This window comes from Tachysurus vachellii, chromosome 17, assembly GCF_030014155.1.
Source record: "Tachysurus vachellii isolate PV-2020 chromosome 17, HZAU_Pvac_v1, whole genome shotgun sequence".
NCBI classification, from domain to species: domain Eukaryota; kingdom Metazoa; phylum Chordata; class Actinopteri; order Siluriformes; family Bagridae; genus Tachysurus; species Tachysurus vachellii.
Window position 1 is genome coordinate 11,995,869 of NC_083476.1, and position 18,971 is coordinate 12,014,839.

The 18,971-nt window shown below is 37.4% G+C and overlaps 1 protein-coding gene across 1 annotated transcript in view; it reads right to left on the reverse strand.

Annotated features, from left to right (window-relative positions):
* Positions 1 to 12,880, reverse strand: part of rai14 (retinoic acid induced 14) — a 61,216-nt gene extending 48,336 nt beyond the window's left edge. Inside the window, exons 1-2 of the mRNA XM_060890541.1 lie at positions 12,569 to 12,880; positions 10,174 to 10,245 (exon numbers count right to left, since the gene is read on the reverse strand). Coding sequence (XP_060746524.1) covers positions 10,174 to 10,209 — 36 coding nt within the window. The 5' untranslated portion in view covers positions 10,210 to 10,245; positions 12,569 to 12,880. The remainder of the gene's footprint in view (positions 1 to 10,173; positions 10,246 to 12,568) is intronic.
* Positions 12,881 to 18,971: the final 6,091 nt, after the last annotated feature.

The following is an 18,971-nucleotide window of genomic DNA, read 5'->3' on the forward strand; positions in this document are numbered from 1 at the left end:
ATTTTTTAAACAGATTTTTGTTTGCTTGCTTGTTTAAACAAACAATTGACCAAATATGCTAATGCAGTTAAAGGTTCTATATATACACCTGCTCATTTTCTATGTAATTCCATTCATTATTTTGTTAACTGTATCTTTACCTCACATCCTAATAAGGCAGGCAACATTTGGCTGATTCGCTTTCTTACATAAAGGTATAAGTATTCTTCATGAACTGTAACTGTTGATGCTATTTACAGAAATACATTTCCAAGCTGCCAGGTCTTTATACCAATTTAGTCACACCTGGTCCGGTCAATAAGAACGTTACTATTTCTGATGCCCTCATCACGGGAGTAAGAGCACAGACACTCTCAAAGCTTTGCCCTCTTTAAGGTCAGCTCAGTAAATGGCGTCAATCCAGGACAACGGATGAAGAGGATTAGCATCACATTGGACTGCTGAGCGCAGAGTGTGAGGGGAGATCTTATAGCCAGCTTAAAGTGCACCTCTGCTGAATTCTGATTAAGTTTTGGTTGGGGTTTTAGCCCAGCAGCTCTGACAGTAATGCAGCTGCCAATCACAGCTTTATGGTAATGAATATAGTCATTGGGACACTCCATAAAAACACTGATATGGTGACGTTTGATTTATTTAGCCTTTATGGAAGGAGTCTCCAGTGTCAGTGCATTGTAATAGTCAGAGGAAATGTTCTCAAAATTTCTGGAGGAACTCCTTTATATTTCACTAATGATAGAAAAATCCATTAAAAAGAATGAAGTCAGGACTTGAAAAGAATTCACAGATTCCAAGAAGAGGAACTGAACAGTGTCTCACGTGTTTTAAAGCATGGACCCTAATTAATTGCTTTCAGCTTGACTGCATTCCAAATGAGAAGAGACGTGCACTCGGATGAGAGGCTGGAAACGATCCGACATTCCCAGGGCACAGGCCAGGAGGTTCAGGAAGGGAAAAAACATCCTAATTAATATGACAGGGTTTAATGACCCTAGGTTTATATTCAGCCGTCTGTCAACTGTTAGGTTTAAAAGACGTAGTTAAAGAGCTCAAGCAGTAATGGTGGCATTCCCGGCAAATCCCTGACACAATGTTGACACACCAAAAAAAATAAAAATAAAAATAAAAAAAAAAAATACACCCACTGAAGGAACCAAAGTGCTCGCTGTAACATGTGATCGTGTATTTCGCTTTAAAACACGAATGCCAGAGTCATTCATGTGAAACATAATGAATGCTTGTCAGCTGTGACAACATTCCAAGGTCTACATGAACACAAGTTCTCCCTTGGCGATGGAAAGTGGGCGGAGCTGAGGTAGGGTGAAGCTCCTCCCTCATCAATTACATGACTCATGATTTTTCTCAATGGTCAATGAGATACAAGCCTTGCATTTTATTTTTTCTCCTAATCTGAACAACAGAATAAACAAAAGCAAATCAAGCAGAAATGGACCTAGTACGAGACGAGACAAAAAGCAAAATTAACCTAGAAATTGAAAGTTAGCCACATTAGCAACATCTTATCTACGCTGCTAAACCACCCTAGCAAACAGAACTACTTTGTAACTGTATATTTGGGTGGTTGGATGAATCTCGATTCTTTGACGATGTATTTTGTTGCTCGTCAATCAAAAGTGCTCATTAGAGTATCTGACAGACCCATTAATATTAGAAGCATCTAAAACTTGGGTGTGTCTCAATCATCCTCCTAGGTGGTGAGTCAGTTTACTGAAGACTTCCAGAATTACTGGTGAGGTTATAATTTCTTTCTATAATTTCTTCATCACCACAACATATAAAATATTTATGTTTTCTACATCATATAAATTTGTGGTTCTGTCCTTGTATTGCAATCAGGATCGTAGGCAAGTGAGTGGAGTTTTAAAAAAGCATTCGACTCAAACAAACCGTATATATAGAATGTCAAATAAAGATAAAAATGGCTAATGTAGGATGTAAATAATTATTTGAGGGCTAGAACCATACCGAGCTATGTCGTCATTTCCAGTAAGGGAACAAATGCCCCTTTTCCACCAAGGCAGTTTGAGTGCTGGTTCGGAGCCAGAGCCTAATTTAAAATCAGTTCTTTCTTTTTTGACACCCAAAGCACCGGCTCTGAACCAGGAAAAGTGGTTCTTAAGTAGCACTAAAACATTGCTGGTCTAAACTTAAGAACCGCCTGCGTCAGGGGCCGGGGGCGGGGCTACTGTGACCAACAAGACAAAAGAGAACGTTGTTAGCGCCATTTTTAAATCATTTTAAAATCAGGATTCGCCGCGTTTGGATGCCAATGTAGGTTCGCAAAGCCATGAGCATTAACAATAAAGCCACATCCGCCATCGTTGATGCTGTGTTTGCCGCTGCTGTGCTAACGTTGCTGTATAATGTTGTATACAGTGACGTAAGACTCGGCACTGTGATGGCTCTCTAGCCCATGGAAAGCCCACGGTTTTTAGAAGACTCGCCAGTGGAACCAATTTGGAACCAGCTCTCTGAACCAGCTCCCGGTTCTTTCTGGTGGAAAGGGGGCATTAGTGACCACTAAAGCGGCCAGGTTTTTGCAGTGCATTGTGGGAGCAAACAGACAGCTCTTATCATGGCCGACTCCCTGAACTGATTAAGTTCTGCTGCTTTTCATGTCTGTCTTGTATACTGTTCATTCAGGCATTGCTGGATTTGTTAATACAGAATCATAACAAGTGCTGGAATCTTTTATGTGTCATCTGCACGTAAAACCAGACGTCCTGCACTGGAAGCGAGGATCTCAGGCGTCCTTTCAGAGATGTCAACACATCTTATTCGTGATCCACGCAGGAGGTCGAGTGCAGCAGAGTCAACACGGCTCGTATTCCAAACCAAACATTCGCTCAGGATGCTACATTTTACATGCACATGAAATACGATAGAGGGCTGTGAGAAAGTTTGTGCACCCTTTGGAATCTGCAGTCACATTCTGAAAAGAATAATTTCAGAGATTTATGGAAAAAACTTTTTTTTAAGAAAGGTTTAAAAATAAGACAACTAAAATGTTAAATTCTCTTTGTCAACAAATGCTTGCTCCATTTCCTTTCCAAATAGATCTCTAATGTCATTTTGTTATTCTGTAAGTACAGGACGAGCCTGCGGATGTTTAAATGTCATCCTTTGTGTTTTTTTGTCACTTGTCTGGTGATGACGTGCACTTTTGCACGCTTTTGGTTTCCTACAATGCTCCCTTCCTTTATGCGATTCTGACTCAGGATAGAAAGAAACATGAGTACTTCAAAATGATTCAAAATGATCAGTCGTGACAACACAAAAAAAAATGAATGAATGTTTATTTCAGAATATTTCTAGTCTTACAATCCTATCAAACATAATTTTCAAGTATCAAACTTTAGTTCTAAGAACCTTGTAGTTTAAGGTCAACGCTGATGTTCACTAAAACCTTTCAGAGAACAGACAAATGTCACATGCCTAAACTGAACAGAAATCACTTTTAAATACAAAAATACACATTACTCAATACACCCTGTTATCCACTAGCCAATTAGCAAGATCAGATTAACAACTGGCTAGATCCAAGATCCAAATTCCCCAACAGAGATAATCTCTCTGACTGTTAGTGAAGTCTCCTGATACTGAGCTCTTGTATTCACATCTACAAAATATGACCGATGTCAACATTCGCTAGCAGTTATTATGTGACGTAAGGCTAACCTATGCTAACACGCTAATAAACAGACTGCATGAAACAACAGCAATCTAGACGTGATTCCTGGTTAATGATCAAAGTGAAGCAGTTCTCTGAATTGATCAAGAAGAGGAACTACAGAATCCTGAGCATCTCCACATCAATCTCAGGACATTAGTAGCATCAAACGCAGGCTATGTGTAAAAAAAAAAAATACTCAGTGCTCGATGAGGGGAAATACACCAATTCAATACACAGTCAGCACCGTAGAAACATCCTTCATTTATAGCTGTATAGAAATAAGTTTCTGAAGTGAAATTAGACCTACTCTTCTACTCCATGTAAGCTGACTAATATTAAATTGTTGATGCACCTCATGTATTATCATAAAATCATCTTGTTAACTGTGTTCAAGTCTTCAAGGTTGTATCTCCATGTTGGGAAGTCAGAATTAAGACATCAGGTTCGATCAGGTCAAGTGAGCTTTCTCCTAATTAACTCAAAAAAGATCAATAATAAATACTACAAAAAATATAAAATGAACAAAATGAATGAAATGTATCAGGTGCATTTAGCTTTTGATTTTTATCATTATTTAATTATTATTAAATAAATAGATTTTATTCGTATCATTTCATTTTAATATTTTATTTTCCATTGTGTTATTTTAATAATTATTATTATTTTATTATCATTTTTATTCATTTTCCATAGCAGCTGTAAGCTTTATATAATATTACACATTATATCTAAATAGCATCATTTCTTTCTGGTGCTTAAACTGCTTGAATTTCAACAACTTGCTGCATATCCCAACCGCATAATAACTGAAATCAGAGATGAGTCAGCATTCAATTTCAACAAATTCAGCGTCAACTACAGATCCATTAATGTTCCAATATGTTTTCCTAATGATACAACTACAACACATGGAAATTCAACTCTCAAGGACAATTCAGAGTTTCCCCTATGTGCCTTGTGCTGGCGTTCGTGTGGCACGACTTAAACACAGACAAGCATACATGCATACATTTCGTGGCCACCAGTCAATCCTGTTTGAAAGATGATCTTGGCTTTGATTAATGATGAAAGCCAAATCGCAAACCTGTACTTTTATGTGCTCTGTCAACTTTACTGAAAATTCTAATCGACAAAGATGTCACGATTGTGAAATCTGGAACTACAATGCAAAGTGATCGCATGCTATGATATTCATTCTATAACAACAAAAAAAAAGTTTTGGATAATTCCAGCTAGCAGATCTCTACAGCTGAAACAGGCTTAATTAATGTCGAAGTCTCCTGAAGAAACATGGCACAAAGTGACCTTTTTATTTATTTTGAGCTGCGAGAAGGTTTACTCACAGTCTGCCTTGTTAACGTCCTCTTCAGGACAATTCAGCAAATTAAAAGTCTCATTAATAAATAAATGAGTACTTGGCTGAGAGGAAGCTGCAAGGGTTTTCAGCAAGGGATTTTCTAGTTCTTAAAAGTAGGCTTATTCCATGAATTATTAAATATTAAATAGTTAATGTCTCTGAAAAAATATTCAAAAGACTCACAACTTATAAATGAATGACTGGAGTTGGCAAAAAAAATAAATATCAAAGTGTTGCAACTGCGAGAAGCTCCTAAGGAAATACAGCAGAGATGCAGCACTCTGGAATTAATATAGGCAAAAATATTAAATAAATATTTTTAAAAATTCCTAAAATTCCTTCTATCAATAATAAAAGAAATATATATAAACATTCTAAATAAAACTAAAACGCTCACACCCACTCATAGTACATCCAATTTTTCCCCACTCTTTCTGTTCTGATTGGCTGCAGCTCCTGCCAATCACCATGTAACTGTCTATCAGCTCGGACGTAATTCCAATTGATGCATCACTGCTGGTGTATGACATGAAAACTTCCTCTCGGTTTTTGTCATCTATTGATAGAAGGACTATCAATCAGATTAAAGCTGACTTTTTTTCCTACACTGAGTCAAAAATCATGAAATTTCCTTTGAAATAAATCCTTTTTGTTGTAACTTTTCATTGATCTAAACCAAATGTTTCATGCACCGCTAGAACGCACCACAATAAAGCTTTATTTGGTGCACATCTGGAACTAGTGTTTATTTACTTTGCTAGAATAAATTAACCAAAACCAAACAATTGTTTTGATGTTAATGAATAAGAATTCATCTGACATATGTTTAATCTTGTTAACGTAACACAACTTCATTCAAACTTTACTTCCTGCACATAATAATAATAATAATAGCTGCATTTTGAGGATTTATAACCAAAAGGATGCAAATACTTTTATGAAAGTCACAAAGGAGATCTGTTTCTCTTATCCGACTCACTGTGTTCAAGTGCTGTGACGGAGGATTAAATGAACACTTCTGCAGTTAAAAACTGTGAAATATTTAAGAGAAAAAACACAACAAGATACTTATGATGGTAAGAGTTACTGCACCAAAAGAGTCTTGATTGCTGTACCACATAAATACCATAATAGTTTGCCAACATGTTTATATTTTATATGATATTCAACTTTTATTTGTTTAGAGTTAACATTGCTAAAAATGCAAAAAAGTTAGTTCCTGTTCTTGCTTAAATTATAGCAGCTTAGCATAACATTCCCTCAGCAGACTCGCACTTTCACTTATTTCCAACTTTTCCTTAAATGTTCAAAAAAATCTCTAACAGAAAACCTCACCATATTACTGTATTTCTTTTCACTTGTTAACAAGACATTTTAATATAGATCATATAATCGAATGAACACAAAATCAAGCTAAATATGTTATATAATGAGGAGGAATCATAAATGAATCAAATCTACCACAGGTTTTCCACAGATTTTTAATGACAACACTCACTGTACAATTTACGTGTAAATTCAAAGAAGAATCCTATGTCTGCAATTTAGCCAATTCAAGTAGATTTTCATTAAAAAAAAAGCACAAAAAACTTAAAAAACAAAAAAAAAGGTTGAATCACAAATTTTGAAAAGGTGAACAATACATTGTTCTTTTTTCTGTATCTGTTTCTACTTCCTGTTCCTAATTCCAGTATAGCAGCTATTAACAAAACTTTCCTCACCAGCCTCATCCTCTCTTATCTCCAGACTCTTTCCTCAAACCTTAAATAAATCTGCTGACAGAAAACCTCCCTGTGTTAATGACTATGCGCATTTCCTTGTTAAACAAAAGCACATATTGAATGTGTGTATTACGTAAACGAGTTCCAATGAACGAGCCGTTATTTATATTACTATATAAAAGATAAGCTATCAGAACGAGTGTGTTGATATAAACCCGTCATTCATGTTATAACCGCAGCTATGCAGATTACAGCAGTCAGAGCTGCTACGTTCATACGTTTCACAATGCATTTTTCCCTTCAATTTTCACCCCCTTTTACCCTTTCATTTTGCACCACACCTTTTTAAAGTGCTTTCGTTTAAATGCATAAATCCATGAGGGGGCCAAGATGCTGGAAAGAGGTCCACCAGAACCGGAGCCAAGCAACGTAATGAAAGCATTCTTAAAGCTGTAGTAGTAACAATACAGACATTCTGTAACCTGCATTTAATATGTATAAAAAACAGCATTACAGGATCGACTTGGCATCTGGCTGCTCTCAATATTTCTACTTTCTTCACTGATCTCCTATTTTGCCCGAAGAACTAATGTTTAGCCCAAAAAAGAAATTCCACAACAATTTTGAGCTTAAACAAAACCCTCCATGAACAAAACCCAGAGGATATTTTTTTTCTCGGTTTCATAGCTGTTCCTTTTCCAAACCATGCCCTGAGCCGCATGCTGCAGGAATGAGGATTTTAAACTGGCAGCACACTCAAAGAAATCAAAGACAGAGGCTTCCTCCAGCGTCTCAGCGTCTCGGCCTCCTTTAACCGCCGAGCTCAAATAAATTAGTTCAGTGTATCCATGGAGGGTTTACCATGTTACGCTTCCATATTAATTCCAGCTGCTGCTCGGTTGAACCCAAGCCTGTTTGGAGCAATTCACAACAAATAAAAGAAAAGGTAATACTCATGGGATATAACCGGAGCTCTTTATAGGGAAAATACCAACAAGAAATCCTAAAAACAGCTGGTTTCTATTATAATAAGACTGAGATTTTCTACTTGTTCAATCAGCCTTAATAATTTTAGTTAATACTTCTGATACTGATCAATGTGTAAAATGACAAAAATCACAGGCACTGTTAACTACTAGATTCTGATTCATCAGAAGCTCATGATAAATTGTCTATAAGAGCAGCTCAAAGATAATTGTTAATGCTCTGAGACTAGAGATGTCCCAAAATGTTAAACATCTCTGTACATATCATCCGTCCATTTTCGGTAGCGCTTATCCTACATGGGGTCACAGGGAACCTGGAGTCTATCCCAGGGGACACAGGGCACAAGATGGTGAACCCCAAGATGAGGTGACAACCCATCACAGGGCACAATTTCACACACACACACACACACACACAGAACACTTTTAAATGTCAATCATCCTACAGTGTATACACATGGGCAGGGGCAGGAAATTCAGCATAACCTGTAAAGCAACCCTCACCATATAATTTCACTCTGTTCAAATTAAGCTTAGGTTATAGGGAACATCCACAATACAATGCCCTGTTAATGAGAAATTAATTCAAGTGCCTTAATATTAACCTGCGCTGCTGTCAGCGCTGTCGTCAGAATCCAGACTTCAGTAGTGTTGTATAAGAGAGAGTGCGTGTTCAGCCCTGCCTCACAGCTCCATGGTTCCTGATTCGAACCTGAGCTCAGGTTACTGCCTGTCTGGAGTTTCTGAGCATGTTCTCCCAGTGCCTGTGCAGGTTTTCTGGGTTTTCTGGTTTCTTTCCACCTCCTACAAACATGCCAGGAAGTGAACCGAGGCATGGTGAGGATGAGAATGTTTGCATGTTGCCCTGCAATGGTTTGGCATCCCATCCAGAGTGCATTCCCATTTCATGCCCAGTGTTCCCAGGAAGGACACCACATCGCTGGCCAGGCTTAAACAGAATCTGAAAGTGAGAGTAAATTTTTCTTTGGATCTTTACTAGTGGTATGTCTAAGCCACCCTTTTAACACCAGAGGCTCGTTCTGATCCAGGCTTCACTTTTTTATTGAACGCTGTGGTTTGTTAAATCAAACACACAGAACGTCACCACAATCTTTACATTATGACCAAGCCTAAGCGGCAATGGTCTGGTAGGCCAACACCAACATTATTATGCATTTAAACTGGAGACGGGCAAATTCCTCCGCAGTCACTGTGGTGTGTGATGATGCGTCATTATGGTCACTGAAATAACAGCTGAATCACCTGCGGTGGAAACTAGTCACTTCCTTTCAAATGCTTTTCTCCCTTTTGTTGGAAGGCAAAAAATTCCCAGTGTTGCAAAGACACTCCCAGGCACAACTCACTCTCTCTGTAACACACACACAGACCTTGAGATGTTCAAGTAGCAGGAAACTGGTATACACTACATTTCGTTTTAAACAGAGATCGTTTTAAACAGTCTCTCTCCATTGGGATACATGAGTGTCAGACTCACAGTGGGTCTTTCTTTCTTTCTTATGTATTTAGGTGTCCATATTACATTTTCATAGCAGAATAATTGGCAATTATAATCATATTATAGCTCAAAATTACTAGAATATTCCAGTTCGGTGAGGCTTCATTCCAGCATATTTACTCAACTTTCATTCAACAAGAGAACTGATTTTAGGGATATGAACAGGAACTGAATACTTTTTTCAAATATGTCCAAAACGACTCGATTCCACATGGGACAGTCGCACACAAATACACAATACCGCCCTCATATTTGTCAAAAGCCCAGATATTCTGTGCATGCTGAATATCATGTTTTATCTACAATGCCGGTGAATTCTGGATTCTGATTGGTCAGATGGTGTTGATTCATTTTGTTTACCCAAGTCTAATAATGCCCATAATTTTTGTTGTCTAGTGTCAGCACTCTTTATCAGGTAGAGGTGAAGTCATAAAAAGGTCTTCAGAAAAGAAAACGTTGTGCGTCTGAAGCGTGTCTGGGTTTATTGAGAGTTTAAAAAGGGTTTCTTTTGATACTCTCAAAAAATAGAAGTTCCATGAATTCTTACTTGAAATACATTTTCTTAATTAGTTTATGAGCTGCAGCATCATGGGTCATTTTGCCCATGTTTGATGTCCAAAATTCCATCGCAATACCTCACACTTTCTCATCCAAAGAACTCCTAAAGAATATTTGTTCCAAGATTTCTGTGTATTCTGGTTTATTGTTAATATAAAAATATCAAATATAGCTCTTTATTCAGAGGTGCAAGAATAACATAAAAATCATCAATGACCACCAAAAGCATTAATTTCATCCAATTACCCACTCAAAAGACAAGCAGATGTCAAGATACAATGCTTTAAATTAACAATATAAAGTTGACAGGATTACCAACACACACACACGTACATCATACTTACATCAGTCTTCCTGAACTTTGCTTTAAGGCTTTTCATGTTAGTCCATGCAGATTCCAACTAGTCCAGACAGGTCTGAAAAATAAATTCCAAGTTTGTTTATTGGCATTCTAACATCCAAAAACCAAGTACAGCAAAAGAAATGAACATTTGATGAAGCTGATTAATAGTACCAGATGATTGCAAGTTATATAACGACAGGAAGCATCATCATTCTCTAAAACAATTCTACATTGACTCACAATGTGTGGACTTTTACATAGTTTGTGTGTTTTTCATTAAAATTGATACCAATTAGGTTAGGATAAAAAAAAAGGTTTTAAAAGCAGAAAACCGAAGAAGTTCAGTCTACAAAACTGCCCCTAGATACATAAAGAAAGTTTTGTGATCATGTTGTGGCATCAAGAATCTAATGATTTAAAGATCTGCTGAGTAAACAATGAGGTTAAAGGGGCTCTAGGTAATGGAAAGGGTTTGGAGTGAAGAGCTTGTACTCTGACATGTGAAGGGGCTGAAAATTCCTACTAGTGCCCTTAGGTTTAATGAGCTGTTGGGATTTCTTCAAGTCATGCCATGTTTCATTATTTATTTACATTCTAATTAGTAGCATATTTTGCAATTAACTAAACCTAAACACAATCTGCATATCATTAAGCATGTTAATAGGTAAGCACTGATGATCTGTTGGCATAATTTAATGAAGTGTAATAAACTATTCATATATACACACACACAGTTTATATTTTATATAAAATAGACATTAACAGCTGCACTGCATTTTATACAGCACTTCAGCTCAAATCACAACTTTGCACTTGCACTTCACTTATCACCTTTGTTTGAGTCCAACAATCAATCACTGACCACCACTGACAATGACCAATTACTGAACACAACTGTTTGATAATGACCATTCAGTGATCACCATTGCTCCTAATAAGGAATCAATGACAGCCATTTTTCTCAACAACCAATCATTGCTCACCAATAGTCACAACAACCAATCAATAATAAACTCTGTTTCCCAGCCACTAAATTTTTGTATCTAGGTGATCTTAAGAAGTAATTGTGATCCGTTTCATAAATGTTTCGGACTTTCATTTAGAAGAGGCCAACACTGTGAGGATCCCGAGGCACTAGAGATTATGGACTCTGCTTCATGAGGTATTCAGAGATTCTAAGAGGAGATGCCAACTCCATGTGCTTTTCGAGGACAACAATCCCAATCAATACACAATTGTTGGACTGTATATTTATAAATCACACCCGCCAGTGTCACCCAAATGAGGATGAGGTTCCCTTTTGAGTCTGGTTCCTCTCAAGCTTTCTTCCTCTTCTCTCTAAGAGTGTTTTTCCTCACCACAGTCACCTCAGGCTTGCTCAATTTGGATAAATACAAACGCATTTAAAAACAAGTCTAATATTTAATATATTAATGTTCCTATAATATTAAATGTCTTGTATTATGTTTCTTAAGTTCTGTAAAGCTGCTTTGAGACAATGTCCATTGTCAATAAATATGAATTAAACTGAATAATCAAAGCGAGATATTCCAAATATTCAACACGAGTATCATTGTCTACTCTGATAACTCTATTCTATTTTAAGCAGCATCAGAAAATCTTCCCCACTCATGTCACACCCTCACTGTGCAAAATAATCAGCGAATAGTGCTAATTGGATAACTGATGTCATCTACATTTCTGGCATTTAGCAGACACCATAATCCAGAGTGACTTACAATTTGTTTGGGTTTATACAGCTGAGCAATTGAGGGTGAAGGGCCTTGCTCAGGGGCCCAGCAGTGGCAGCTTGGTGGTCCTCGGATTTGAACCCATGACCTTCTGGTCAGTAGTCCGACGTAGCTACCACATCCCTAGCAACTTCATCTAGCAACTTCTAAAGACTTTTGGGACCTGTATTACTTACCTTCCCTGGAAAAAAATGTTTTCATGCAATTGTGTGTCTACAATCTGATCATTCCACCGACAAAAACTATACACAAGAGTAGACATGTTTAAAAAAAAAAAAAAGTTCTTGGTCGAATGCATTGTTTGCACAATTAGTGCATGTGGAGAAGTTCACAGAGACGCATGCACGTTAAAACACACGTTAAAACACAGGCATGGACTTGAGCTTGAGCTCATTGCTGTTCCTAATGCATGCGTGGGAGAGTTAAGTTTTCTCGGTTAACCCACAGATAAGCAAAGCAAACAACCCGAGCGCTCCTGATCCTGATCTGCTCTAACACTGGGCTCCAAATGACACCAATATGCAAAGCGCACGGTTTCTACTAGCTGGTCATTCAGTGAACAGGATGTTACATGGTGTCCAACACTAATCAGATTTCGCGCAACAGTAAACACAAGTGTGTTGTTTCCAGAATCCGGACACTCACCCGCTTCACAAAAGTTGAACTTGGACGGTTTTGTTGCAAACACACCCCGATGAGACACAGAGCTTCATATGGCACTGACTACTGTACTCATGTTGTAATGAATTAGTATCGTTATGATGGTAACAATTATTGCTATCAAACTTTCTACACACGCATCTGATCCTAACCTCAAGCTCAGCCCATTCAAATGGCCGGAATCGGAGCACCGTCGCCTCTCATTGTTTCCCCTGCACAGAGAAAGCGGTCACGTCCCAAAATATCTCCTTGATCCTTGTACGAGTGCTCTATGTAGTGCACGAGACCATGCCTTCTGCGCACAGGGCACTTTGTGTGCACGTTTGGGATTTGGCCCGTGACGTCACCCGCGCCTTGACCTCGCGCGCACGTTTATAGAGTGAATAGTCGTCTAAAAATGTAAGTTTGTTTACATAAAACATTTCATTTGTTTATAGCTAACATACACACGATGGTTTGTAACCATAAATTAAAACTATTTTTTAACATATTTTTGACTGAAGATCCACAAATAATAAAATCGTATTTAAAATGAAATAACCCCAATTTATGTCTCATTGACAGGTGCCTTTACTCTTCAGGTCAAGCTGCTTAATTATTATAGCTTTTTTTTTATTCTATGCTTGTGTATTTACATCCTTTTGTATTTCCAGCCCAAATAATTCTTTACTCACTCCTAATGTTTATATTAAACCTTGAAAGTAAAGTTAGTATTTTGGTTGTTTATTGTCTGGAGCAGGCTACAGGCTAACAATTTATAAAATGTCTCTTTTATAAAACCATCGACTTGTCCTATCTTATCAAACTTTGTTATATGGAGCTCATATATATCATATATATATAGATACAATATATATATATATGTTGCTGCTTTAATAGTGTAAGATGATCAGAAATCGTCTCCAGCATAAAACTACAGGAAACGGTTTCCGATAGGATCAAACATGCCTCCGGAGCAGCAGGAATGGACGGGCAAAAAGTGAAGTACGCATGCGCCATGAATGAACCTGCTGGGGTGCATGAACCTGACCTGCTTAAAGAATCTGCTGCAATTAAACTGAAGTTGTGTGTCTCTGTGTCTGTGTCTGTGTGTCTCTCTGTGTGTGTCTGTGTCTGTCTCTGTGTGCTGTGTCTCTGTGTGTATATCTGTGTGTGTGTCTCTGATTGTGTGTGTCTCTGAGTTTGTGTGTCTGTGTCTCTGTGTGTCTGTCTGTGTGTGTGTCTCTGTGTGTGTCTCTGTGTGCGTGTATGTGTCTCTGTGTGCGTGTATGTGTCTCTGTTTGTGTGTCTCTCTCTCTGTGTGTGCGAGCTAGCACGAAGTGCGCCGCAAAGTGGACATGGCAACAGAATGCAATTTTACTTGCATGCTGATAATCTAATCCAAAGTCCAAACGTTTGCAGATCATTTGACTGTAAAATAAATTCCACATACCCCTGAGTGTTTCAGAAACATTCTTTAAATATGTACACTAATAAATTGGTTATGTATATATAGTCATAGAAGTTGTTTCTGAACTTTTCACCCGCAGAACACATTAGTGTCCAAGCTGACATTATTTATAGGTGACATGTGTTGAGGTCTGGTGACAGTCAAAAGGGGGGATAACTATAAATATAACAAATATGAGAAAGGTGATTTCCACCCCTCTAACTAAATTGCCTCCCTGCACTTTTGCTGATATCATCTGTGACTTTATCTAACAGTGAGCACATGAAGGGCAGCAGCAATAAGTAAAATCTCCCCATGGTCTCATTTACGGCCCAGGGTGTAAATCAATGTAAAGTTAATGGCCATCAATATGAATATCAATTTACTAGTTATTAACTGGATTTAGTATAATGTAGAACAAAAAAGTGTTAAAGTGAAATAAGGACTGAAACAGCACTGTCTTCTACTGCAGATCTATATTTACATTTACGGCATTTGGCAGATGCCCTTATCCAGAGCGACTTACTTTTTTAATCTCTTGTAGATATGGTGTTAGTTGGGGTAATAAAGTTTGTGTTCATTTCAATTATACAACAGTTCTAGATCCTGTATGACAGGTCTCAAATAGCACCATGTAACAGATAATAGCCAAATAGCACTAAACATCTCAGCACTAAACATCACTTGCCTCATATCTAATATTTAAACACTGTGTTATTCACAAGTGTAACCAAGTGTGAAAATTGATCAAAGGAGCTTTCATGAAAGTTATAAAAGTGAAGTGTCCTGTCATATCTACTGTGACATTTCAATCATAAATTCTGGGCCACTTTATCTTCTCTGGTGCTGTTTAATGTTAGATAGAGGTTATCCACCTCTTGACGAAGGTTTGCGGAAGTCATCCATCTTTAGATTTCACAACTGTCAAAGGCCCTGAGGATTACAGGGGCTTCTAGACATCCAATAGAGCTTTATGGCAAGGCATTTGGAACCTATAATAGAGACGTAAGACTAGATATTAGAAACCTTTAACAGAGCTTTAAGAACCTCCTACAGGGTTTAGAACCAGGTTTTGTGACTGAGTTGTGGATCCTCCAGAAGCGTTTGGGGTCAGGCTTTGAATCCTCTAACAGTGCTTTGGGAACTGGTTTGTGGTTGTGATCAGTTATGGGTGCTCTAATTGTTTTTGTGAACTGAAGTTGGTTTCTCCAATTGGAGAAATCAAAGCCAGCAGCTGGTTATCGATTCTCTAGCAGGACTTCAGGAACTGGGTTTGTATTCTTCAAAAGAGCATTTGTGTTCTTCAAAAGAGTTTAGAGAACGGGGTTTGGGAATGAGCCTTTGTCTATTAAGTTACTGTGTTTTGGTTCACCAGTCAGACTTATGGATTATGTATTCTCCATTAGAAATTTGTAACCTCCAACAGGCATGCTGGACTTCCAAAAGGTCTTTATGAAATACATTGACTTGTGATCTTGGCACCACCAAATGGAATTTGGGTCTTTTGAGTATTGAGTATCAGGGACCACCAAAAGATCCTGTGACCCCGATACTGTTTTGGGTCTTCAAGTAGAGTTTAGGGACCTTACAAAGGTCCTGACCAAATATTGTCACACTACAGCGCACTCCTCTGATCTTTCCCTCAGCATATTGTGCAGTGTTCTCTTCCACAATAAAACCAAAGTACACTGTTTACATTATGTGTTCAAGTAAACACTGTGTATAATAAGATATCTCTAACTCACAACAATGTGGATGAATCAGTGAAGTATTCAACCCCACTCACCTGATTATTTCACTTTTTGCTCTATTACAACATCAAATTTCAACATATTACTAAACCACTTAGTGTATTACATTATTATTTCTCTAAAGAAAGAAAATAAAATAAAAAAAATAAGTAAAGTGTTCTAAGTCTAAACTGATAAGGATTCATAAGTAGTTCGTACACAATATGTCGAACAAGGAACACAACAAAACTACAGAGAAATGCCTTGAAAAATTAAAGATTGTGTTTTGGAGTGATTAAAACCCAGAGTAAAGTGGCATGACTTGAAAATTGCTGTCAAATACCATTCTTCATCTGATTTGGCAGAGTTTTGTATTGTATTGTATTTGTATAGAACTTTGTGTTGAGGGGTGAAAGAAAATGACAAAATCAAAAAGCTCAAAGAGACACATCTGTAATTGCTGCAAAAGGACCAGACACACTGAGGGGTTGAATGCTTCTCAATTAAGCCATTAAAAGAAACTCATTCAGAGAACATCTCAATACTTCAATGAATTATAATTCTGTAGACACACCTTAAATGGAAGTGAGGAAAAAAATCCTATTTTGTTCAAATTTTATGTTGCAATTCTATAGGTACTGTACATTTCCAAATCTCATTTGGTCTCGTTTGTTTCAAGCAACTTAAAGAAGTAAGTTGCTTGAAACAAACGAGACCAAATGAGATTTGGAAATGTACAGTCAAATTGCCTCATTTAAAGTCACCTTTGTCACCAAAGTGTCACATTTGCAGCCTCTCTCTCTCTCTCTCTCTCTCTCTCTCTCTCTCTCTCTCTGAGCCTTTAACAATCACTTTCATTACAGGCAATTTGCCATTAGGTGCAGGGAAGAATTTGAAATGATTTTGATATAAAGCCAAGAATCCTGTTTATCAGTCTGTGAACTGACAGAAATATCCACTGTCCTCAATATGTCAGAGTCAGACTTAACCCAATAATGACGGACAGCTATATATCACTCACAACTTGACAGTTTGTCCTATAGGATTTAAGATTAGAAACATGATTTATAATTTGGGATTGAAGAAGTTTTGTAGTCCTCTGGAGTGTTGCTGGACAAATCCATAAATATAAATCATATATAACTGGAAAATTATTATTTATTGTGATGATGGTGATGGTTATTATTATTATTATTATTATTATTATTATTATTATTATTATTATTATTATTATTATTATTATGCTAACATAAGAAACTGTACATGCCCCAAGAGTAATACGAACTTAAACATAATAATGGGCCTTGAGCTTGTAGACAGATAGAATTGTCCAAGATCACTCTGCATTCTTGTTTTGTCTAAAAAAGTTCAGATACAAAAACAACTCAAGGCAATTGTCAGAGAGTTAATGCTTGGTTAATGAGAAAGAAACGAATACCTGGAGGGAACATTAAAATATTCTTCTTGTGCTCATGGTTGTAAGATATGCAGCAGTTCATTTAAGTTACAGATGAGAAATTAAATAGATTTCGTAACCTATTGCTGTCTAAAAGAGGCTTGCTGATTTTGTGGCTAAATAAAATTTGGAGCTATCTATGATTCCCTTTGTCTTGTCTAGTGCTCCAGTCCCAGATAAAGAGAAGCAGCACTATAGCACAATGCTGCCACCACCATGTTTCATAATTGGTGTTGGGTTAATTGAGTGATTTTGTTTACAAACAAACCAAATATCTTTTAAAATTATGCTCAACAAATTATGCTCTACTTTGGTCTCATTAGACCATAAGTCCAAAAGGTTTTTGTCAGAACAATGTTTGTCTTTTCAGCAATTTTGGAGAGAATTCCTATTCTAGGTTATGTCACTGTGGGGCACTGTTTTTCTCCACTTCACAAAGTTTTATGGATCATCTAATGTTTTGGAAATTCTTTTATTTTCCTCTTCTGGTTCAGAACTTTTGAGCCTTTACATGCTTTGCAAGCTTTGCATGCTTTACATGCTTTGCTCATGGTTTCAGCAGACAGATGGCTTCAAAACCAAGAAGATGTCAAGAAGATCTTACAGAAGCAGTTGCTCTTTAGTTGGGGTTAAACAGAATAACTTCATTGATGGCAGGAGTATAAGAATCACTTTTGAACATGTGAAACAATGTAAAGTTAATTCTGACCACAGTCCCATGCCTTTTTGTCAAAGGATCTGCTCATTTTTAATCTATCTACTTGTTTTTTCATTTCATTTGTGTTAAAAAGCCCTCAGGTGGTCCAGCAGCAGAATCCCACGCTCTCATCGCCTCAGACCGGGTTTGAATCCCAGGCAGGGTGCTAACCCAGCCATTGAAGGGTTAACTCTCAGTGCTGGTCCAAAGCCCGGATTAAAATGGGAGGATTGCGTCATGAATGGCATCCGGCGTTAAATCCGTGCCAATGCGAATATCTAATATTTAACTTGCATTAAGCGAAACTTGTCTGCCCAGTTATAGTTATATACATCAGCCATGCCTAACAGGCAGGGGAGGTGTCACAGTTATTCATGATGATAAGCTAGGCATCAAGAAATAATCTAGACAGTTTAACTCATTCGACGTACTTCATACTAACATAACATATGTAGCCACAAAATAATAAGTCTTCTGAGTCAGTTCCTCTTATTGTTAATTACTGACCTTCTGGACCATATTCTGCATTCCTCTGTGGATTTTATTTCAAACCTAGTTTTTTCTTTAGACAAAGCAGTAATTGTTGGAGACTTTAATATTCATTTTGATAAGTTAGAAGAACCTCTGAAAACAGCAGTTGTTTCCATTTCAGATTCAGTAGGGGTTAACCACAATGTAATAGAACTCACTCATACAGAAAATATAGTCACAGTGCCTCAATCAGAAGCTATCTCAGACCATTATCTTATTTTGTTTGTAATGGAAAGTAATTAAAGAGAAAAAACTTGCGCCCTGGTACAATGATGACAACACAAACTTTAAAACAACCAGCTAGGAAATTAGAACGTAAATGGCGTTAAACTAAATTATCAGTATTTCGATTAGCATGGAAAGAAAGACTTCATAGCTACAAAAAATCTCTTAGTGCTGCTGATTGGTGTATTTCTCCAGCCAAAAATAACTGCTTACTCTGACAAGACAGAAGTGCTCTTAATAGGATCACAGGAAGCCAGAAGTAAGCTTTCTGATTACAGAGTAACTCTGGATGGTCTTTTTATTACATCATGTTCAGCAGT